At 35.5% G+C, this 24,328-nt stretch overlaps 3 protein-coding genes across 3 annotated transcripts; 1 reads left to right on the forward strand and 2 right to left on the reverse strand.

The window, feature by feature from the left end:
- Positions 1–1,781: 1,781 nt before the first annotated feature.
- LOC140177758 (uncharacterized) lies at positions 1,782–4,151 on the reverse strand. Its single transcript, XM_072210920.1, has one exon. The coding sequence runs from the start codon at positions 4,149–4,151 to the stop codon at positions 1,782–1,784; it is 2,370 nt and encodes a 789-aa protein (XP_072067021.1).
- Positions 4,152–15,522: 11,371 nt separating this feature from the next.
- Positions 15,523–19,162, forward strand: LOC112733855 (inorganic phosphate transporter 2-1, chloroplastic). The gene is made up of 3 exons (XM_025782953.3): positions 15,523–16,568; positions 17,317–17,508; positions 17,877–19,162. Exons 1-3 carry the CDS (start codon positions 15,876–15,878, stop codon positions 18,717–18,719), a joined length of 1,728 nt encoding a protein of 575 aa, XP_025638738.1. The 5' UTR covers positions 15,523–15,875; the 3' UTR covers positions 18,720–19,162.
- Positions 19,163–19,509: 347 nt separating this feature from the next.
- Positions 19,510–23,477, reverse strand: LOC114925081 (beta-arabinofuranosyltransferase RAY1-like). Its single transcript, XM_029291756.2, has 6 exons — positions 23,383–23,477; positions 22,926–23,278; positions 22,542–22,794; positions 21,729–22,466; positions 21,379–21,625; positions 19,510–21,262 (listed from the first exon to the last, which is right to left on the reverse strand). The coding sequence occupies exons 1-6, from the start codon at positions 23,386–23,388 to the stop codon at positions 20,829–20,831; spliced, it is 2,031 nt and encodes a 676-aa protein (XP_029147589.1). The 5' UTR covers positions 23,389–23,477; the 3' UTR covers positions 19,510–20,828.
- Between the last annotated feature and the right edge of the window lie 851 nt (positions 23,478–24,328).

The raw sequence follows: 24,328 nt of genomic DNA on the forward strand, positions 1-24,328 counted from the left end.
TGAACTTCATTTTGATATTCGAATTGGTAGGATTCATGAATCGTTATATGATCTTGGCCCTACTTGTGCACGTATGACTTGGAGGATTGATTTATTTTTAACCAAGTAGGTAAAACCATTTTGCATTTAATTGCATATAGTTTAGGTTGCATGTAGTTCATTTACATGGAATAAATGTTGATACCCTTTGTTTCTCTCTTGGCTTAAGCATGAGGACATGCTTGGATTAAGTGTGGGGAGGTTGACAAACCCCATTTGTAGCATTTATCTTGTATTAATTTTTGGGGATTTTATCAACTTTTACCCACATTTATTCAATGAAATAGCATGGTTTTATAACTTCTCTCTTAATTGTGCTTAAGAGTGAAAACATGCTTTTTAGGACTCAAAATAGCTAAATTTAGTTCACCTTGATTCTATTAGATGCCTTGATATGTTTGTTAAGTGATTTAAGGTTTAGGAGGCAAAGATTGGATCAAGGGAATGAAGAAAGAAAGCATGAAAAGTTGGAGAACTCATGAAGAAATGAAAGAACTGGAAAGCTGTCAAGCCGACCTCTTTGCACTTAAACGACCATAACTTGAGCTACAGAGGTCCAATTGATGCGGTTCCAGTTGGGTTGGAAAGCTAACATCCGGGGCTTCAAAACGATATACTATTTGCTATAGTTGCATCGCGCATAGGGGCGCGCACGCGCACGGTACGCGGACGCGCCGATGGTGGCACATGACCCACTTAATGCAAACATGGCCAGCGATTTTAGAAGCCTTGTGGGCCCAATCCAACTCATTTCTGATGCTATTTAAGCCAAGGATTGAAGGGAAATCAACATACTTTTCATACTTTACTTTTACTTTTAATCATTAGTCATAGTTTAGTTTTAGAAGTAGTTAGAGTTAGAGAGAGAAGCTCTCTCTTCTCTCTAGAATTAGGATTAGGAATTAGGGTTAGATTAGGATCTCATAGTTCTAGGTTTAATTCAAGTCTCCTTCTACTTCTACCTTCAATTGATGATTGCTACACTTTGGTTCTTCTCTCTATCGCTATTCTCTTGTTGTAATTTCTCTTATTTTGTTTCTAGGTTTTGTAATCATGATACTCTTGTTCTCTTTATTTTCTTTCAATAATGCAATTTGAGGTAATTCATGATAATTGTTATTTCCTTGATTGTTGTTGTTAATTCTTTACATTCAATTGTAGTTAGAATTCATTCTTGTTGTGATTGACTATACTTTTCTTTTGTGCCTTCCAAGTGTTTGATTAAATGCTTGGAAGAATTTTAGACTAGAATTTTATGTTCTTGGCTTGAGAAGGTAACTTAGGATTTCTTGAGTCACTAGTGTCCAATTGATTGATAGTTGATAGCCATTAACTCTAGCCTTCATTAATCCAATTAGTGGAAAGCTAGGACTTATGGACTAGGATTGATATAACTCACTTGACTTTCCTTTGTTAATCGATTTAAGGATGACTAAGTGGGATTAATCCTTGCAACTACCATACTTGTGGCTAGTGATAATGATGAAGACCCTTGACAACCAAACCTTGCCAAGACCATTTTGTGAATAAAGTTTTCCTACCATTTACTATTCACATTCCTCATCCAAAACCCCAAAATAAACAAGCCCATAACCAATAACAAGAACCAGTGACGGACCCAGAAAATTTATGGTGGGGGGGCAAAAATAATACACATTATTATCAAAATATATATTAATTTAAATTTAAAAATATAAAAGTGCACATTAATTATTCGAATACAAAAAAAACCAAAAATTACATTAGCTGCTAACTTTCTTCGCTTCAAATCTTGAAGGTACTTCTCTTCTTGTTTTCATATTTTGAAAATGTTGAATAATTGTTTCATTATCAACTTGATTGAATGTCTCTCTTTCTATATATGTAACCAAACAATCATTCAACCACTCATCTCCCATTCGATTACGAAGTCGACTCTTTATGATATTCATAGCAGAAAATGTTCTTTCAACTGATGCTGTTGCCACAGGTAGAATCAAAGCTAATTTCAACAGAAGAAATACCAATGGATAAACAATATGCTTTTTTGTCTCAACTAACTTTTGAGATAGTCCACTGATTCCATTTATATTTGAGAATTGATCATCAAGACGCATATCCAATATAAAATTCTCAAGTTGACTATCAAGTGCCAAAATTTGAGTAGAAGAGAATTCATGTGGATAAAATTCAGCTAAACGAAGCAACTTCTCCTTATCAAATGCAAAAAATGAGTCACTTGGATTCAAACAAGCTATACAAAGAAGTAGCTCAGTATTTACCTCTGTAAAACGATTGTTAAGCTCTTGAAGTTGTCTATCAATCACTTGATAAAATAATTCAACTTGAAAATGATGCAAGTTTGAGACCTTTTGGATTTTGCGCCTTGATCTTCCTTGTGTTACAAATATATCATTCATATTTGGAGCAAGAATATTGTGACTATCACAAAATAGTAAAACTTCGTTGAGCAAAGAGGACCAACCATCGTCTCTTATACTTTGCAATCGTTGCTTGGACACTTTAACCAATGTCATAGCATTTATAATGTCTTGATCACTTCTTTGTAGAGCTTGAGACAACTCATTAGTAACTCCTAATATACTTTTCATCAAATGTAAATTGAATACAAATTCAAAAGATTGAATATGATTCAATAATTGGCATGCTTCAGCTCTTTGTTCAGGATTATTTCCATCTTCCTCAATAACTTCAAGAACTTCTACCACGGAAGAAAAAATAGAAATCAAGCTAAGTATTGTACCATAATGTGAGCCCCATCGAGTATCACCTGCCCTTTTCAATGTTGTTTCTTGATTTAAGCCACGCCCACTAGAAACATCTCCATTTTGTAATGCAACAATTGTCTTTTGCATTTGACTTTCACGAAGCATGTCTTTACGTTTACAAGAAGCTCCAACAATATTGCACAAACTAGCAAGCAAATTAAAAAGTAGTGCAATTTCGACCTGTTTCTTTGCAACAACCACAAGTGCTAATTGAAGTTGGTGAGCAAAACAATGAACATAAAAAGCACAAGCATTTTCTTTCAAGATCAAACTTTTTAAGCCATTAAATTCTCCCTGCATATTAGTAGCTCCATCGTAACCTTGTCCACGTATTCTTGCTAAACTTAAATTATGCTTTGTTAATAAAGATTCCAAAGCTACTTTTAATGACAACGCATTTGTGCTAGAAACATGGACAAGGCCAAGAAATCGCTCCATTACAATCCCTTCTTTGTTCACATACCGCAAACAAACAGCCATTTGCTCTTTAACAGAGATGTCTCGAGCTTCATCAACTAAAACAGCAAATAAATCATCTCCAAGATCATCAATAATAACTTTAGTAGTTTCACTTGCAGCAGCTCTAACAATATCTTTTTGAATTTTAGGTGCTACTAGCTTAAGGTTTCCACGAGCATTTTTGAAAACACGATCAATCTCTGTATTATGTTGAGCAAGAAAGTCAAGAAGCTCCAAAAAATTACCTTGATTATTTGAATTGTGCGATTCATCATCACCACGAAAGGCCAATCCTTGTCGCAATAAGAACCTAATGCACTCAATTGTTGCTGTTAAGTGAGTTCGGTAATCTCTTTTAGCTTGGTCTGAATGCTTTTGAAAAACAACTTCAATATGTTGTTTTTGCTTCATGAGTGCTTCGCATTTTCTTCGAGCTTGATTATGAGCACTATCATGATTTCCAACATGTGTTTGTAATCGCTCCTTCTTTTTCCAATTTGAAAAGCCCTCTTTTACAAAAGCATCACCACTCGCACCATCAGGTTTCATAAGATAGCAACAAAGACAAAATACAGCATCTTTTGAAATACTATATTCCAACCAATTGCCAAATTCATCAAACCAATCAGCATTAAATCTACGGAGAGAAGTTCCAAAATATGTTTGTGCAAAATCATGTTCTCTTGGTTGACAAGGACCTTTTTGCAAATAAGCTCGTCTAACTTCATCTCTGTCATTTGGATCATAATTTGAAATTTTGGGTCGTTGTCCAGGATCAGCTACCAGACTTTCCACATTGAATTCTAAGAACTTCTTTTTATTAGAAGAGAATAATGGAGTGACTTCAGATTCTAGTGGTAGCTTTCTTTTGAAATATTTCTCCATTACTATTTCTAAAAATAAAAATATATATTCTAAATTAGTAAATTGATCAATTCACTTTAAAAATTTATATGCAATCTAATTACATATAATAGAATAGAACGAAAGATAAACAAATAAATAATAAGGATCACTAAATTGAGAATAAAATAAAATATATAAATTCATGAAAAGAATAAAAAATAGATTAATACTTAAACTATAATTGTTTGAATTAAAATTTGCAATTGAAAATATCAAAAAGAGAAACAATGAAATTGAAAGATACATAGAGTCATAGAGAGCTATATAAAATAAAATAGAGAATTTAAAATTTACCTTTTGATGAAGAGAAGATGACCACTAGACAAGGAATAGAAAAAGAAGATTGAAAATATGAAACTAAGAAAAGGGTTTAAGAGAATAAATGAGTGACGGCTAGGATTTAAAAACAGAAGAAGACTAAATTTAATTAGGTTAACTAATAGTCAAAATCATAAAAAAATAAAATGGGCTTAGACTTTTAATAATTGGGCTTAGTTTATTTGTAGTGGGGTCATTTAAAATTTAAAGTGGGGGCATATTATATATATATATATATATATTTTTTTTTTTTGAGTTTAAAAATATCAAATGTCACTGGGGGCAAGTGCCCCCCCATTCATGAAGGTGGGTCCGTGCCTGACAAGAACACTACCCTGCAAGTCCTTTGAGAGATGACCCGAGGTTTAAATACTTCGGTTTATAGATTTTAGGGGTTTGTACTTGTGACAAACAAATTTTTGCATGAAAGGATTATTGTTGGTTTAGAGACTATACTTCAACGAGATTTCATTTGTGAAATTCTAAACCGTCAAAAATCCGTTCATCACTACTACAAAAAAAATCATAATTTTCTAACCAGAGCAACTAATTAAATAAAATCATGCTAAATTTTTTGTTAATTACCAAATGTAGTCATTGCACCCTAACTTATCAACTAATTACCTATCATTATTAATCATTTATCACTAGTAACTCCACAAACAAACATTAAATTAAATCACACCACATACATAGTTACTGAATTTAATTAAGACAAACAATTTGACCAAATCCAATTTACTAAGTAATAAATTTTAACTCCTAAATTTAATTGATTACCTTATTCGAAAGCTAACACATTGTATTATATTTTACAAACTCTAATTGTTAATCAAAAATCCTCTACATTAATCGCCACCCTAAATCTTTCTTTATTTACTGTTACCAAAAATTTCTATCACTTATACTGTTATAACTTCTAAAATTAATTATGAATGTTAAATAATTAATTATAATTTCTATAATTATTACAAAAATTTCTATACATATATTATTTTTTATTAATCTATAATTGCTCTAACTCAAATATTATGATTGATTAAAATATTCTCCAACCATATTTACATATTATAATAATAATAATAATAATAATAATAATAATAATAATAATAATAATAATAATAATAATAATAATAATAATGTCACTTATATATATACTCCTAACTTGAACTACTAACACCAATAATTTTAATTAAATTTCTAGAAATATTCAGTATATTTATTTCTAAATAATAATAATAATAATAATAATAATAATAATAATAATAATAATGTCACCCTCTTAACTTAACTTGAACTACTAACAACAACAATCTTAATTAAATTTCTAGTAATAATCAGTAAATTTTTAAACAATAATAATAATAATAATAATAATAATAATAATAATAAGCTAAAACGCTAAGACTACTACACCACGCATGCCGCAACAACAACTAACTATAACTAAAAGTCTAACAACTGTAATTATAATTTTAAATAATAAAAATAATAATGATGATAACATTAACAATAATTATAATACTGAGGTTGTTATATATCTTCTAAACTACCTCAAACAATAACTATAATTAACTTTCTAACAACACTAATACTAATTTTGAAATATTAAAAAAAATTAATAAATACACTTACATAATTATCATAATTGAGATAATTTACAATATGATACCCAGGACGATCAACATCTCTATATCTTTTCTTCTTCAGCATCTTGATCTGTTTTGTATGAAGGAGTTGTGTGTGTTGTTGAAGGATGAAGAAGAAGGAAGAATGTGGTTGCTGGGTGGGTGGGGATAAATAAAAACGATGGTTTGAGGGAGTTTCGGAGATAGGTGTGGGAAGTAAAGACTTCAATGCTGGTTGAGGAGGCACCGTCCTGGGGAGCAAGGGGGCTGCGACGCGTGGAAGGCTCTTCACAACTCGGACCCTCCATGTTGTGTGTGCAAGACGGACCGTCCGATTAGCTCCCTCCAACACGCACGGTCCGATTTCGTTCAAGACTGATCCCACACTGCAGGTAAAGCACAAAGCTTTCCCATAACGCTGTGTTGCCCCAACGTGACCTCCATATGAAAATTAATTAGCGAAAATAAACATGTGGTGTTAATGTTATTTGTCAAATTTAGACCGTAATACATGGAGATAGTCAAAAAAATAAAATTTGTTTCTATTGGACAACATAACTTTTTTATTGTACAAGATATAATAAGCACAAAAATATAGATGATGAATAAAAGAAGAAAAAATAAAGATCAAAATTTTAAGTTTAAAAAATAATTGAAGAGAGTAAATCATAAACTTAATTATCTTTTTTAATATGTTATTTTTTTTAATATTACGTACGTATAAGTTGATGCAATTTATGTTAAGTAAAATGAGAATATTTTATTTTTTTAACTTATTATAAATGTATTTAAAAAAATGCGTAAAACATGTATTTTATCATATATATATATATATATATATATATAAACTGTTATAATATTATATTTATATTGTCTATTATATACAACTGTTGAAGTAGAATTGTTCACATCTTACCGTCAATAAATAATATTTGACATGACCGTAAAAAAATGTTAATATTAATATTCATATACTTTGTACATAGATCTATGACACAAATAATTTTTATAGCTATATATCTTGATTTTATATTTACACCAAATAGATAAATTTGAATTCAAGAAGTTGAAAATCTTCTTAATCAATGAATATTTTAAACTTAATTATATTAAAATGATTATTATTATTATTTTGTAATATTTTATAATGATGGTTGGTTTAACTTATTATATATTATTAAAATCAATTTTTTGTACTTAATAATGAAGCTAGCATGTCATGTTTGTGAAAGTGTTTTTAAATTTATTCTTTCATCCACTAAATCAAATCAATTATAATAAATAAATTATAAAAATTGATTTAATAAATTTATATGATTGAATAATTTTTTGATAGTATTTATTTTTGTAACTTTAGTTAGAACGATAAAAAATTTTATATGTCCATACGCGGATGCAGGCCCATACATTTTTCAGAGAGTTGGACCACCCTTGCGCCAACACTAAGCTCCTGGCATAACCTCATGCACGCGTATGCGCACTGCACGCATACGCATCGATACGCACAATTTGCAATGCACGCGGACGCGCACATGCCACATGCGTGTCGATCCACTGACGCAGTTTCCAGGCTTATAACCCGAGAGTTGTGCTGACTCTGGGCTAGCACTAAGCCTTTGGCCCAACTCACCTTGCGCGGACGCGCACAGGACGCTTCCGCGCCACTCACTCATTTTCCCACCCACGTGGACGCGCACCGTGCGCGCACGCGTGGATTAAAATGATTAACCCTATCCACGCGAGGAACCCAGCGCAGTCGCGCAACCTTCACTCCCTCTTCTCTTCAACGTTCACTCTTCCCTCTCATTCTCTCAAACCTCCATAGCCACCCCAATCCCTGTAACCACCCACCACCGTGCCGACGACGCCACTACCGCTGCCTCTCTCCTCCAGCCTCTCTTCTTTTCTCTCTTCTGTGTTCTCTCTCTCACCCTCGGCCTCTCACTCTCACTGCTTCACTCCGGACCACTACTCTGCGCGCTGCTCCCTACGCCGCCGTGAGTCCGCCACCACCACTACTGGGCGGCGCTATCATCAACCATCTGCGTCCTCTATTTTCCTTTTTCATTTCTGCTTCAACATCCCAGGTTACATCTTGCCCCCATTGCTCTGTCTTTACTGTTTTTCATTAACTCTGGTATGATTAGCTTAGTTAGTTAGTTGATTACTTCTGCTTGTTAAGATAGATAGAAATGTATGTTGTTAGTTAGCTAGGTTGTGGTTAGATGATCATAGGCCTGATAATTGCTCCGTATTTGTTAACCAACATGGCTGATTGTACATTGCCTTGTTGAATAATGGATGGTGTGTTCTTCTGTGTGTATACATCTTGTTATTGCTATGCTGCTATGTCACTGCTGCCCTGCTGAATTCTAGTTGTTGAGTTGTGTTTCATGCTGTCTGTGTATGTATTCCATGCTTCTCTCCTGCTTGATGAAATTCCTGGATACATATATGAATTGTTGTTGCTTTTTGTTATTCGGGAACATCCGAATTACTACCGGAATGCTGCCCAAATTTCTGGAAACTGTTTGTTCTTGAAACTTGACACCTAGAACCGAACTTGTAACTTTTAAAATTCAGATTTCTTTACCTCGCCAAGTTCAGTTCATAGGATGAATTGGTCGGCATTTTCATATCTTTACTTTGTTTCCCGTGATATCATTCGAACCTTTACGTGCTTTCACTTTTCAAGTTAATCAAATGCCTTTTGAATTGTGCTACATTCACCATTTGATTTAACTTGACAATTTTCTTGAACACGGTTCGCTCTTTTACAATAATTGGTGCATTTCACTTGTGTAACCCACTTGATTCAAATTGGTTTCTAACTTGGTTTATGTTACACAAAGTGCATTTTACCCTTGGTAACACCAATTATTGCATAATACGCGACCGTGACATTGATTGATGACTTACTTTCAATTAATTGCTTCTTTTGCAATCTCATATTTCATCATCAATGACTTCTTCTCCCTCATGATTGTGAGTATGCTCGTTATCCTTAATTTTGTGCATTTTTCTTAATTAAGCAAATGATCGTCACACCCCTAACCTTTGAACTAGTTTTTCTAACTTTTAACTTGCCTAACATACTGATTTTCTTTTTAGTTTTCAACTAACTCTTTAACCATTCTTTTTTGGTATGATGCTCATTGAGCTTAATGAACAAGCATGATGTGATTGTTGTTGCATTCTTGGTTTGTGACCTTATTTTCTTTTCTACCTTGTGATTACTGGCATTCCAAGAATTATCTCTTCTTCACTCACTTCATGAATATATCTTACCTTGCTTGCTATTCCTCTACTTGGCTAAATGCTTATATCATATCGCATATGTCTTTTACGATGTCGAATAGAGGAAAAGCCAAGACTACTACCTCAAGAAAACGGAAGGCACGTCATGCCTCTACTATCTCCCCTAATGCCAACTATGCCAAGAACCCACTTAATGAAGTGGATAAGGAGAATCAGCAGCTACCGCCCACTGACACAGCCAGGTTTTCCAATCTGTACTGTGAGCTTCGTTTCCCTACTTATCGGAAGAAAAATTTGAACATTGAGAAGAAATTGGCCCTGCCCAACGACCTGAGATGCTCCATTAATCCCTGTATTCAGGGATTGGGCTTAGGCTTTGTTGATAGGGATTTGGGAAGAATAAACACTTCATGGGTTAAGGAGTTTTACTACAACTTCTTTCGCACAACTCTTGATTCAGTCCACCTAGGGCAGATCTTAGTGACTGAGACTGCTATTGAGGGTGTATTGCATTGCCTACCTTGGACTGGTGACACATGTGCATACCAGCAGGCAGAGATAGCAATAAATGCTATGACCTTTGATTATGAGGCACTGAAGTGCGTTATTGCCACACCGAACACCCCTTGGGCGATGGATTCTGACAACAAGAGGCCCAAGGGGATGTTATTTACTTATCTGTCTAGAGAGGCTAGGACTTGGCAACAGATATTCGCCCACTATGTCCTGCCTACTACCCATTTTTTTGAGATTCCGATGGATATGCTTCTTCTGATTGGTTGTGTTATGGAAGGGAAGGAGGTATATATACTTCCTCCGGTTGATCAGGCGATGCATGTGGCGAGCACACATCCGTGGCCTACTACCATTTTTCACATTGATCACTAGGATGATTGAGTTAGCCGGTGCCCTATGGAGCGACGATGACGTGACACCACCCCCAGACGACGACAAGGATGTTACTATTCCGTGGGGTACATGGGTGCACGAGAAGCCCCCATCCAGGCGCCGCTCTCGAGCTAGAGCAGCAGTAGAGGCAGCTAGACCTTTATCTTCTACCGCAGCGGCAGGACCATCTTCTTCAGCAGCAGCAGTAGCACCTTTACCACCACCAGCACCCGAGCCGACCTATCTTCTGGTTCAGCGTCTGGTTCGATTCATGGAGCGCAGTGAGCACCGTATTATGCGGCATCTTGATATAGTGGATCAGGCATTTGCAGCACAGGGTGTTCAGTTACCCCCTCTTCCCGACTCTCCCACTTCCGATGAGGAGGATCACGAGGCAAAGCACGAGGAGGAACATGTTGGGGAACCGACTCAGCAGGAGGCACCTCCACAGACGCAGGCTATCCAGGATACTCAGCAGTCTCCCGAGGAGCCAGTGCCCCAGACTGAGCCCCAGCCGGAGCCAAATGCGACTGTTGACCCTCACCATGAGCCCGATCCGTAGCATTGGGGACGTTGCTTCATCTTAAGTGTGGGGAGGTCACCATCGTCGCCGTCGGTGAATTTGGTGAACATTTTCGGACATTATCTCCTAGTTTATGTTATTTTGTTTTATTTTGCACCTTTTGGATCATTGTACATATTAGTATTGTGGATTGTGGATACTTTTGTTTAGTTTGTTGGATTTTACACTTTTGCTTTATATATGCACTTTTGCTTTATATAGTTGTTTTAGCTTGTTTTAGCTTTTGGTTGTGATTAGAAAAATATTTTGAATTGTTGAGACCTAGTTGACCCTTTTTACATATGACACCGTTTTGATTGAAAAAGGGATTAACTAAGAAATTTTTAAAATTTTTCAATCACAATATTGCATTTGCATTTAGAATAAGCCTAGCCAAAACAAGGAGATCTTTCCAAAGAATTTATCTATAGGGCACCACCCCAATTGATTGAGAAATTTTTGATGAACTTGCATGAATTCATATTTTATGATGCATGTCTTGAGCTAAGAACACAATAATCTTGAGTTTTGAGCCTAATTGTGTGGTTACATCTTATAACCACTTATTTTCCTTCTTGTGTGAAATTGTTCTCTTCCCATGATTGTGATAATTGATTTGCTTAATTCTATATGTCCAATTATTCCTTGTATTCATACATTTATATGATTGAGGTCATTATTTCACTAGTTCACTTACCCAAATAGCCTACCTTTTACTCTCCATTGTCAACCAATTTTAAGCCTACGCTATACCCAATTGTTCTTCATTTTAGCACATTACAAGCCTAAAGCGAAAAACAATAAAAATCCCTTGTTTAGATCTTTGATTAGTCTATGCTAGTGAGAGTGTTTACTATTCAAGTTTGGGGAGATTGGAAACATTGGTTGGGATAAAAGGGTGTTTTGTATTTCTATATTTGGGAATTAGGTGCATACCCATGTATTGATTAAATGTATAGATCTTATACATTGATGTTCCTGTATGTAGCTTGAAAGAAAGAAAAAAATGAGAAAAATAAAAGAAAAAAAAATTAAAAAATAAAGGTGAAAAAAAAAAGAAAGGAAAAAAATGTGAAAAAGAAAAGAAAAAGAACAAAAACAATAAAAATGGGACAAAATATCCCAAAGTAGAGTCCAATAAGAGTCAATGCATAAGTGTTGTGAAAATCAAAAGAAAATGCACGAGTATGTGAAAAGTGAAGGATGTGTAGTTAGGTTAGTACTTAATTGTATAGGTTATTATATAGGTTAGGTGGGAAAGTTTAGGTTAATCAAAGATTCAAATTCTAGTCCACTTATCTATATATGATCCTACCTTGACCCTAACCCCATTACAACCTTATGGAAAAGACCTCATGATATTTGTATGCATGCATTGAATGATTGTTGATTGTTAGATGAAGAACAAATTTTGAAAAGCATGATTAGGGGAGAATTGAGTGAATCAACCCCTAAACACTTGAGTGAATAGAGCGGATACACATCCGGTGAGGGTTCGATTGCTCAATTACATGTATTCACCACTATCATCTATATTCATGCAAGTTTGTAAATCCTTTTGATAATTCAATATAATTGTGGGTTGAATTTGATTTCCATTGTTTAAGCCCTTGTGCTTACATATATTCTCTTGGAGGTTGATTTGTTTTGACCAAGCATCTGCATTCATATAGTTAGTTGCACTTAGATAGTTTGCATTTAGATAGTTTAGTTGCATTGAATAAATGTCATACCCTTTGCTTCATTCTTGGTTTAGCATGAGGACATGCTAAGGTTTAAGTGTGGGGAGGTTAATAAACTCCATTTTTAGGGTTTATCTTGTGTTGAAATTAGAGCATTTTGATAACCTTTCCTCACATTTATTCAATGAAATAGCATGATTTTGTGATTGTCTCCTTATTTGTACTTAGATGTGAAAACATGCTTTTTAGACCTTTAATTTGATTATTTTTTATCTTCCTTTGATTCCACTAGATGCCTTGATGTGTTTGTTAGTGATTTCTGATTGAAAAGGGCTAGGAAAGGATCAAAGGAGTGAAAGGAAAGCATACAAAGTGGAGAAATCATGAAAAGTCAAATATTTGGAAAACGCCCATGGACGTGCGCGCACTATGCGCCTACGCGTGGATCACGAAATGCTCCATGGATGCGTACGCACGTTGTACGCGAATGCGCCGAAGGCCGCACGTGATTCTTTTAGTCAAACTCGTGCCTGGCGATTTTAAGGGGTTTCTGGCCCCATTTGGAGCTGAGTTTTGGGAGAGAAAAGATAAAAGGAACCAAGGATTAAAGGGGAAGGAATCACTTCACACCATGAGACACACATTACAACTTTAGATCTAGTTTTTAGTTTAGTTTTCTAGAGAGAGAAGCTCTCTCTTCTCTCTAGAATTAGGATTAGGTTTAGGTTAATCTCTCCTCTTAGATCTAGGTTTTAATCTTTGCTTTCATCTACTTCTACCTTTTAATTCTATGTTTCTATATCTTGTTCTTTCATTCTCTTGTTGTAATTTCTTCTATTTTGTTTCTATACTTTGTTGTGGATCTACTTTTGTTTCTCTTATTTTTTTTTAATGCAATTTATGTCAATTGTGTTTTCTTTGATTGTTGTTGTTAATTCTTTGCATCTAATTGTTGTTAGAATTCATTCTTATTGTTAAAAAATAATTTATTTTTTCTTGAAAATAGATAAAATTAACATTAGTTAACACAAAAAAAATTAAAATGGATTAAAGTGAGGTTTTTTAAAAGTTATAAAGGAGAGGAATTTACATTTTATAAATAGAAAAGATGAGAGTGTCATTTTAACATTTCATAAGAGAGAAAAGTGATATTTTCTCTAAAATAAAATATTCTTTTTACGGACTCAAATATGCTACAGACATAAACACTTAATTATGAATCAATATCATTAATCTTACTGGTAAACAGAAAATAAAAATTCAAAGTTACTCTACAATCAACAGGGGCAAAGCTACATACATTAAAAGGGGGGCAATCGCCCCCCTAATTTTAATTTTTTACATATAAATTATATGTAAATTTCAGTTTAGCCTTCCCTTAAAATTTTATTTTAATCTTATTTTATTGTGTAAATATTTTTGGCCCCCTCTAATATTTCATCTAGTTCCGCCCCTGACAATCAATAAAATTTACATACATTACAATCTAAACTTAACACGTCAGCATGTAATACTTATTTTGGGCATCCTCACAAGAGAATTTCCCTTCAACATAACCATTTCCTAATTATAGTTTATAGGTAGCATATGCAGTTTTCAACAAGACATACATAGATTGTAGTGCCACTCTTGGGATTTGATTTTGGTCTTCATGAAACGACTCACCGCAGTTGTTCTTCCAACTATATAAGGGGCCACGGGGAGGGATGATGCTACTTTTCATTAACGTACCACAATATACATGGCCACTGCTTTGCTGCTTGTATACATAACTTATGTACGTAATCTTAAGAGTTAACACCTATTCAGTGTGAGATAAATCACATACAATTACTCAATATTTTCAAGTTATAATAAAATCAAAATAGTTATTATTGTTTGTGGGACTTGATTCATGCGAATTGGGGATTCTTGCTCACCAAATATAGCCACAAGTTCACAACTCAGCACATTCTATTCTCAAAAATTTTTTCTTTTTTTTTTTTTCAAATTTTTTTTGGGTCTACAAATTCTTAGATGTGACGTTCGAGCTTCCTTTTTTTTTTCCCTCTTGGAGCTTCCTTTTGTTTTTGGTCCTCAGTGCATAAGCTTGCTCAATGTAAGCATATTGGATCTACGGAAGGTTAAGCCCATTTACAATGGGGGCAAAAGTGAAGAAGAGGCCCATTTATTAGAAAAATCATGTCTAATTTTTTTACCAAGTAATAAATATCCTTAATTAACCAAGTTGGGTTGGTCTAGTGGTTAGCTCACTAGTCCGCTTAAGCAAGTGTCGGGGGTTCGAATCCCGCCTTGTGCATGCAGCAACCCATTGGCCAGCGGCAAACCCTTAAATGGAGCTCAGTACCGCGACGGATTAGTCCTTGATCTGCCGGGTTGGGGGATACCGTGGGAAACCAAAAAAAAAAAAAATAATAAATATCCTTAATTAACCAAAAAAAAAAAATCCATAAAACCAACTTGAATTGGCGAGTAATAAATTAATAAGAAAAAAAGGTATATATGTGAAAAGTTTTAACATTTTGGATGGTGAAAGAAGGCTAATAGGAGAATAAGCTCATGTGAACTTGTTACTGGTATATGTTGATATGTATGTAGTAAGAACTAACCATGTTACGTGTATATTAAAATTAACTATTAAAATTAATTAATAATATAAAATTTATGTTCAAATATAAAATATATATTAAAAATAAATTAAACAATACATATATTTAACATAAATACATAGTGACTGATTTTAATAATTGATGTCAAATATGAAAATAATATTTTTGAATACAAAAAAGAATAGATTGTATAAACCTCTGTATTACTATAAGAAAAATAGCAGCATTAATATGAACAAACTCAACGCATTAATAAGGAATGTTAGGCAATGATTACTAGACATGTATGTATTTAACAAAAATTGCGATTCTTGATTCTTCAATGGATAGTGACAGTGATTTGTGACATGATCTGTGAACGTACGTAACCCATGGATAAACATATAGCTTATCTCCCCTTATACTAAGTTACAAATTTGATTTATTTAGAACTTGAAAGAATTGTCAATGCAAGTTCATGTGTAGACGTGTAACTCACTCGGACACACTTACACTATTTGAGAGAGGATAATGGTTCCTTTTTCCAATTTCAAGTTTCAACCATAAACATTGATTTTTTTGTTGCTATATGGTCTAAGGATATATGGTTGCTGAGGAACAATCAACAATCACCACTCATTTCTTCCATTAACCAAACCAACATTATTCCCATCTTTCTTTCTTTCTTTCTTTCTTTCTTTCTTTCTCTCTTTCTTCAATCATGGCCAAGCTTCCTGAATAATCCCATTCAGATTATACTAGTTAGTTACAAAGAAGACATGAATCTCTCAGCTTATCGCCTCTCTTCAACAAAATCTCCTTCTTTTCTTCCAAGAACTTGTTATCATACCAAAATAATCAACCCAACCACTACTAACACTCTCCAACAAAAGCCTTCTTTCGCCATTCTCAGGTTCAAAGGAGCTTCAAATAATAGCAAACTCTGGGTGAACCCTTTCGCTACCTTATCATCTTTCGCAGAAGGGGAAGAAGAAGAAGAAGAACTGAATGGTCAGCATTCAACAGCAACAGAGAACAAGGAAGAAAAAGTAACAGGTTTTGCACAAGCCTTCAACATTACTTCACGTACAGCTTCAGCTATCACAATATGCATGGCAATGGCTGCACTCACACTCCCACTCTTCATGGGATCTTTGGGACAAGCTTTGCCCTTCAAGACCAAGCTTCTCTCTTACATCTCTCTCCTCTTCGGATTCTACATGGCTTGGAACATTGGCGCCAATGATGTTGCCAATGCCATGGGCACTTCCGTCGGCTCTGGTGCCTTGACTCTCCGCCAGGCCGTGCTCACGGCCGCCGTGTTGGAATTCTCCGGGGCCCTGTTTATGGGGGCTCATGTCACAAGCACAATGCAGAAGGGAATTCTTGTCGCTAATGTATTCCATGGAAAGGATACTCTTCTCTTTGCTGGCTTGCTTTCTTCTCTTGCTGCTGCTGGTACTTGGTTACAGGTAAAAACTATAAATTTCATGCGCTTTCTTATCTCAATTCCAATAATTAATTAAATATACTTTTATTTTCCTACTTGCAATTTGCAATATACAATGTAAACTGCAAACAAATGCTTTTTTTCTTTTTTCAGTGTGATTGATAATGTGAATTTTTCCTAACATAGTACACTGTTTCTCCAGTTGTTTTACTTCAGCAACTAGAGTATTAAAGAATTATAAGTAGACAAAAGGGAAAGCTAATAACAAGATGGCTAGTGAAATTGTAGTTATCGAAAGATCTGTTATTTGAATAACTCAGCTGGATTCAAACACCAAATACTATTCCCTGCCTAGAATTTCAAAGTCAATGAATCACTTTTAATAATCTTTTTGTTATTGGAAAGACATTGGTATAATGTCCCTTGAGTATAATTTGGTACCAACATATAAAGTGTGCGGCTACTTGATTATTTGTCTAGATTTTTTAGTGTAACATGTATGATATGTTCAATGCAGTTTGTCTCCTTTTTCTTTTTTCCCCCCTTAAGATTCACAATAGTGTTGCTGTAATCAGAAAGTTAAAAAAGGATGAACAAAAAAAAAATCAACATTAAAATTGATGATTATGTACTTTTAAACATAGTTTTGTTTATATTTACAACTATAAAATGAGCCTTTTTGACAGTTACTAAAGAACAGAACAGAATGATGTATGCAAAGAAGCAATGCATTTGAATAGGTATTTATGTTATGGTTTTGTGCAATGCAGATTGCATCATACTATGGTTGGCCAGTATCTACTACACATTGCATAGTGGGAGCAATGGTGGGGTTTGGTCTAGCCTATGGAGGCGCTGGAGCGGTTTTTTGGGGTTCGCTGGCGAGGGTGATTTCTTCTTGGGTTATCTCACCACTAGTGGGAGCAGCTGCGTCATTTCTTGTCTACAAATGCATCCGGAGGGTATGCTCTTTAATGCAACTTGCAAAACATTCAAGGTTTTAACTTCTGCTGATTTGGTTTCAATGATATATGATACTTCAGTAAAATTAATAATCAAAATGTTAAGAAAAAAAAAGCAGTATAACATAAGGCTTTTATAGAACAAGGCAGATAATTTACAACTAAGTTTAGACTACTCTATCTGTTTTACAATTATGACATGGGAAATAGATTTGATGGTCAGCACAGATTTATAAAACAATCTTAATAGTTGTGATTTGTGATCTCATGCTTCTACCAATTACAGAAACTTTTTAATTACAAAAAGGAGATCATGAAAACTGCTATTTAAGGTCTCCAGAATCTTATGAAGTTATTTTGGCCTACAGTTTGTGTACAGTGCACCAAACCCAGGACAAGCAGCAGCAGCTGCAGCACCAATTGCTGTATTTCTTGGAGTAACTGCGATTTCCTTTATGGCATTCCCTCTTAGCCAGAGCATTCCTTTGGCTCTGGCACAGGCCTTAGCTTCCGGAGCGGCCGGTGCTTTTCTTGTCTACAGAATCATCAGAAGACAACTTGGACATCTTCTTGCCAAGTCAAACACTCAAGAAGAACATCCTGAGACCAAAGAAGACACTACTGTCCACCAAAACATAGGAGGATTACTATCTGATGTTGCAGGTCCAAAGGGTACTCAACTGGAAATAGTTTATGGTGTATTCGGCTATATGCAGGTCCTCTCAGCATGCTTCATGTCGTTTGCTCATGGTGGCAATGATGTCTCCAATGCCATAGGTCCATTGGCAGGTGCACTAGCTATCCTTCAAGGTGCTGCCAAAGGAGGCACTGCTACTGAGATTGTTATTCCAATCGATGTTCTTGCTTGGGGAGGATTTGGAATCGTCGCGGGGCTAATGATGTGGGGTTATAGAGTGATAGCAACGATTGGGAAGAAGATAACAGAACTCACACCAACAAGAGGTTTTGCTGCTGAGTTTGCTGCAGCTTCTGTTGTTCTGTTTGCTTCAAGGTTGGGGCTACCAATCTCAGCAACACACACTCTTGTAGGTGCAGTTATGGGGGTTGGGTTCGCCAGGGGTCTCAACAATGTGAGAGCAGAAACTGTGAAGGAGATTGTGGCTTCCTGGGCAGTTACTATTCCGGTTGGCGCTGCGCTATCTGTGTTATACACATGGATCTTGACTAAGATTTTGGCCTATATTTTATGAGTTGAGTTCAAAGATGTGAAGAGTGCTTGTGTTTTTGAGATCAATAAATTCATCTTAGTTGCGCCGACTTTCACATGATTTTTTTTTGTGGTATGGATTGGAGATGAGGATTGATGTGGCAGCACAGGTACATTGGGGTAGGTTCTTAACTAAGTTGGTGAGGGATGAATCTTTTATGTTTGGATCCTAAGCCAAGCCTGTGATTAGTTATGCTGATTTCCCATCAGAGATGAACTTACCAAGATAATGTGAGTGACAAGTTGTCTTAGTAGGTTCATGTTACAACTACAGGTTAAAATCAAAGCTTCAGCACAAGCATTGGAAATACATTATATCTGTACTTAATAGATTCACATTAACATTTTTTTCTTCAGTCTATTTCTGTTTATTCGATTGTGTTTCTAGACTTCTTGATGTTATGAAAATTTTGCAAGAGTAGTAAATCAGGCAAGTAGAGCTGAAGTATGAGATGAGCTTTTTTAAGAAGAAAGAAAATTTGTTGAAGATAAACAATGCAGCTAATACCAAAGTAGTAACCAGTAACATCTAAAGCGATGTAAAAAATTGTCCGGTTCAAATTTGGCATTATAAATCCATATTCCATGCAAGAAAATAAAGAAGATAAATTTGAATATTGAGTTGTGATAGAGATATCATAATCCAAAAAGTAGCAGCTGAGGCATTGTTATTCCAAAACTGATTCTACATTTTTACCAGTATTTTCATGTAAATTGCACTACACATCTCCCTCATTTCTAATAAAGTTTCTATCTTATGCATAAGTAAACAGTTTTATCAAATACAAGGGTGGAGATGAGTTTTAATTTTATTAAGAAGATGTAGCAGGACCTATTAGAAATCAGATCCGTGAGATGAAATCAGTAATAAGTGGCAGGCAAGGCATAATACCATACCAGAATAGGGAGTTACACAAAAGAAAAAGTAAAACCTTAGCAAAATATCATGGTGATAGCTCTTTCACACTTGGGAGGCTTGGTTGCCATCCCATACTTCTATATGATCTTCCCTTTGGGAGAGGTGGCACAAAAGGACTCCTCCCCTTTAGCCCTTTTGGTCTCGAACAAGGTCTCGCCGATCTCTTCTCCTTAGGGACATAGAAGTCCCTTGCAGAGGAAAAAAGAGACTGTTCTTCCTCATCTCCACCTTGAGATCCATCCACCATTGTGTCCACTATCTCTTCCTTCTCATCAACTAGTCCATTTGCCACTTTGGCTTGCCCTTTGTTGCATTTTCCACTTGGAGACAAAATTGTCTTTGTTTCCAACCTCTTTTGGCCTGCAAATCCATTTGGCATTTTCATGTTGCCATTCTCCTTTGTGAATGTGATCTCATCATGTGTCTTTCGGCCGGCTACTCCATTCTGAGCTTTGAGTTTGTGTCCACTTGGGGACCTGGCCTTTTTGTCCATCTTTTCCACCGCCACCACCCCATTCGACCTACTGGTTTTGCCTTGCGCCGGAAACTTGCGTTTGAGCTTGTCCACATCCTTGAAGGAGATTAGGATGTACTTGTGACCAGGCTGCAAAACCTCTCCTTCATTGAGCACTGCATTGTGAGGATCCTTGAAGACTTGTGGCAGCGCAATACACATCCCATGATGCTTTCTCATCAACTTTGACACCGGAACTGCATGTTTGTACAGATCCTTTTGTCCACCTACATGCTTTATCTTCACAAATAACTCCCTTGATCTTGAGCTTAGCTCTGAGGAAGCCTTGCTTCCTTTGGCCTTGTTTTTCTTCTTGTAATCTTTCTTAGTGTCCTCTACCAGGCCTAACTTGTGAACAACACGCTTCAGCATAGCCTGCAACCGAAAGTTTTGCAGCCTATCTGATCCAACATGGTAATTTGGGAGATGATGTTAGGTAGCGGAAGAGCGAAAGCAAAGAAAATGGCATTTATAGTATGATTTACCACCAAATATCATCTTGTTTTCAACGGCCGGCTATGAAGCAGTGATGAAACCAAGGCATTCAAAATTCACAAACAAAATTGAGGCATGTCTTTTAGCTATGTCTTCTTGGATGAGAACAAAAACTGTCTCTAGAATAGATAAGAAGGAATTGAATTGGTTCATCAAAATTAACTTCATGGTTTTATAGTGTGCCAGCTCTGCAGGCACATCCTTGTGCCAGAGTCATACTCCCACAAACCTGACATGACTTGGCGCTCAAGCTTCTTCAACCTCCCACTGATCCAGTTGTTGTGGATAATGAAGCATCCTTTCTTCAAACATGCTGCACTCACATTCTTCTTCTGCCACAGATCTTGGTATGCACCATTTGGAAAAAGGTCTCTATCTAAGAAATATACTGTCATGTTTGTTTCGGATTCAACACATCGATTATCATCGACACGGTTGGATCCTCCTGTTCCACACAGCATGTCATAGAAGCTTGGCTGCTCAGATAAGCTTGAAGTTTGTGCATGCCTCACCACTTTCTCCATTGCAGCAATGGTTTGACCATCAGAGTGAGCATAATAGAAGCCAGAGTTCAAGCGTCTCGGAAGGTTTATTGGTCCTGCACAAGCAAAAACAGAAGATCATTTTTAAAACATATTAGAAAAATTGAAAAAATTTTTATGCATTCTTGTTACTTGACTGCTTTATTTTCGAGTGAGATTGAAGAATAAGCACCTTTTTTATTGAATTCATCAGACTGTGCAGCAAGAACAGCAGGACCAAAAGATTGAAGCAAGGGAATTGGGTTTTTGAACCAATATGTATCCACATCACTAAGAAGAACATTGTAACCTAGCTTGAGTATCTTTAAGACCATTCTTGACTTCACTTTTGTCACCCTCTGGAAGCACTTTGTTCCAAAGTGACAGTCATCAAAACTAATATTACTTGGTACTAATGGATCTTTGAAAACTGGAATTCCCTATGGTAACCGAAAGCACGACAAGGGAAAGAGAAAAATTGCATTCAGATACAAAAGTACTACTTTGAAATATAAATTTTTCAGGCAGGAAATCAACACACACCTGCAAGATGGAGAATTGATAAGTTTCCTGATCTAGAGCACAAACAATGAAGTTTTCAATGGACAGTTTTCGCAATCTGCAAACCCAACTCATCAGCATATCCTTATAGCTAAATCCAGCAGTTGTGAGAACAATGGTTTTGGTTTCATCCGCCGAGATCGAAAGGAGTGATTCTAAAGAGAAAGGAATCTCCAGAGGCTCTGAAGTTTTCATTTGACCCTTTAGAGAGCAATCCAATATTCTGATGATCTGTGATTTCAGACAAGCAATGCAATGCATGGTGTTTTTCTCTAACCAAGAAGAGAAAATATTTTCCTTCCACAAGTTCATCTTTCTACTGTGTCGAATCGGATAAACAATGTTCTTATCAGTGTCAAGAATAATGTATTGTTTATAACACTTGAAAAGTTTGGGAATGCTAGAATAATTGGCTTCACTGAAGAAGAATGAGCCATAATGTGCACCTAAATGAGAATTTCCAATGTACTCCCATTCCCTATTTTCAATATCCTGGTCACCATTCAGATGGAAACTTGTGATGGTCAAAGTAGCATCAAACACAAATCTGAACTCAGATGACATTGCTTCATGAATAAGCCAATTGTTGTGTATACCCTTATTGTACAAGAAAGGAGGAAGAACTCCATTATGTAGAGGCGCATCATTGTTGTTCCATGCAATGATCATGCTTGTGTAGCATTGATTCCCCTGCCAATTCTGCTGAAGCATTTTCTGAATCTGAAAGAACAAGCAAAATTCAATATAGTATGTTCAACGAGTTTGTTGATCAATCATTGAGTTACCTTTTGTTACCTCATGGATCTTCACATGTTCCCCATTGTCTAGTAGCCAATGTTTCCCAGAATTGTCCAAATGAAATGGGAAGTGAGACACATTTTGTGATGAAGCAACTAGAAGCCAATCATGGTCAAGTTCATAAGCATGGTTTAAGGTGGAGATGAATCCGGAAAGGATAACAGTTTCAGGATCAACAATAACATATATGTCTGATGTGAATGAGTGTGATCTTGCAATCATGGAATGAAGAAAAGGTGTACCAAGGAAGCTGGAAACATAAATGAACAAACATGGATTAGAGGCCAAAATGAAGGAATGTGCTCCAAGAGTATGCAAATATTTCGCCTAAGCAATCAATATCAATTCATAAATACTATAGTTCAAAGTTAACAAACATACGTGAAATCAATGTTGGTATCAACCAAAACCCGGGAGCCAAAATCTCCAGAAAAGGAAGCAACAGAAGGATCCTTGCTGAACAAAACAACAGCAACATTTGGAGATAGAGCAAGCCATGATTGAACAGCCAGTGACTGCTTTGTCCCAGTGGAGCCCTTAAAAGGTTTAGGAGCAGTGAATATGGTAATCCTCAAACCTGTTGAATCCGATGCGACGTTGTTGTTGAGCTTGGAGATAGTGATTCTGCTCTGATCCTTATTGTGCAAAGGTAGCCTCTGAGTAGCATAGAGAGAAAGACCAATCAAGACTAACCCAGATAGCCAAATTGACCAGAGCTCCACCTTAAAAGATTCCTGCCAAGTAAAAAAAATAACACAACATTGACATGTTACAAAGTAAAATGAAGGACATGCTATGACACAGAAGAATGCAATTCAAGTAACAGAAGAAAAAGAACCTTCATGGTTTGTGTTTTGTTAGGAAGAAACTTTGTGATGGTTGTGTTCTGCCAAGTCTTATTGAAAAAGAGAGAGTGGTGCTTTAACTGAAGGAAACAAAGAAAGAAATTGCAAGCGTAACAAACCCACTAATAACACATGTGAAGTTTGACGTGACAGGTACGTTAATTTGGATGATAACTAATGAATTAATATATTGAATTTGGATACAAGAGTTAAGCTACTAGCTGGTCAAAGGTCAAAGCCGATATTATTTATATGTGAACAAGTTTCAAGAGTATCATAAGTTGCAAGTATTCTGCGTTACGAAATCACGATAGCAGGGGGCATGGCATGTGAATTCTTAAAATTCACTTCAAATTAGCTCATCACCTAGGCAATCTAGGTTTTAAGAAATATATAACCGTACAAGCAACCTTTATTTTAGTGTGATGGTGACACTTTCATTTCATGCTAAGGAAAATATGAAAAAACGGTCTGTTTATTTTGTTGTTCACTTTTGAAATTAATTTCTCAGGCTACACTTATAAAATAGTTCCATTTTAAATTTGTCATGCGTCTATTATTTTGTAATTTCCTTTTAATGATTTGTTACTGTTTAGAAAAATGAAAGCTTAAATTTCATTCTGACAAACAAGAAGGCCTTCCAGTTACATTTTTCAAACATATGCTAAGCAAAGCTTATTAATTATTATGCTTTTTTTCTTATTAATTTGAAAGAAAAATATAGTCTAATTTTGATATAGAAATAGTATCTCCCAAATCGTATTTCACTTTTTAATTTTTATATGACAGAACACTTGCAAGAATAAACATTTCAATTCAATAACATAATAAAGCATCACTGTCATTTTAAAATTTAAACCAATTAAATAAAATAGAATAAAAATAATTTGACACTAAATACTTAGAATAACAATTTGCAGGAATATAAAGTAAGAAAAC

Source organism: Arachis hypogaea, chromosome 13, assembly GCF_003086295.3.
Source record: "Arachis hypogaea cultivar Tifrunner chromosome 13, arahy.Tifrunner.gnm2.J5K5, whole genome shotgun sequence".
NCBI classification, from domain to species: Eukaryota; Viridiplantae; Streptophyta; class Magnoliopsida; order Fabales; family Fabaceae; genus Arachis; species Arachis hypogaea.

Excerpts from the sequence above, each read along its gene's own strand:
- LOC140177758 (XM_072210920.1), bottom strand. The coding sequence starts at position 4,151 with ATGGAGAAATATTTCAAAAGAAAGCTACCACTAGAATCTGAAGTCACT.
- LOC112733855 (XM_025782953.3), top strand. The coding sequence starts at position 15,876 with ATGAATCTCTCAGCTTATCGCCTCTCTTCAACAAAATCTCCTTCTTTT. Across the intron at positions 16,569-17,316 it reads CTGCTGGTACTTGGTTACAG|ATTGCATCATACTATGGTTG; the intron begins GTAAAAACTATA and ends TGTGCAATGCAG. Across the intron at positions 17,509-17,876 it reads TCTACAAATGCATCCGGAGG|TTTGTGTACAGTGCACCAAA; the intron begins GTATGCTCTTTA and ends TTTGGCCTACAG.
- LOC114925081 (XM_029291756.2), bottom strand. Across the intron at positions 22,795-22,925 it reads GATACCAACATTGATTTCAC|CTTCCTTGGTACACCTTTTC; the intron begins GTATGTTTGTTA and ends TTATGTTTCCAG. Across the intron at positions 22,467-22,541 it reads AACATGTGAAGATCCATGAG|ATTCAGAAAATGCTTCAGCA; the intron begins GTAACAAAAGGT and ends TTGTTCTTTCAG.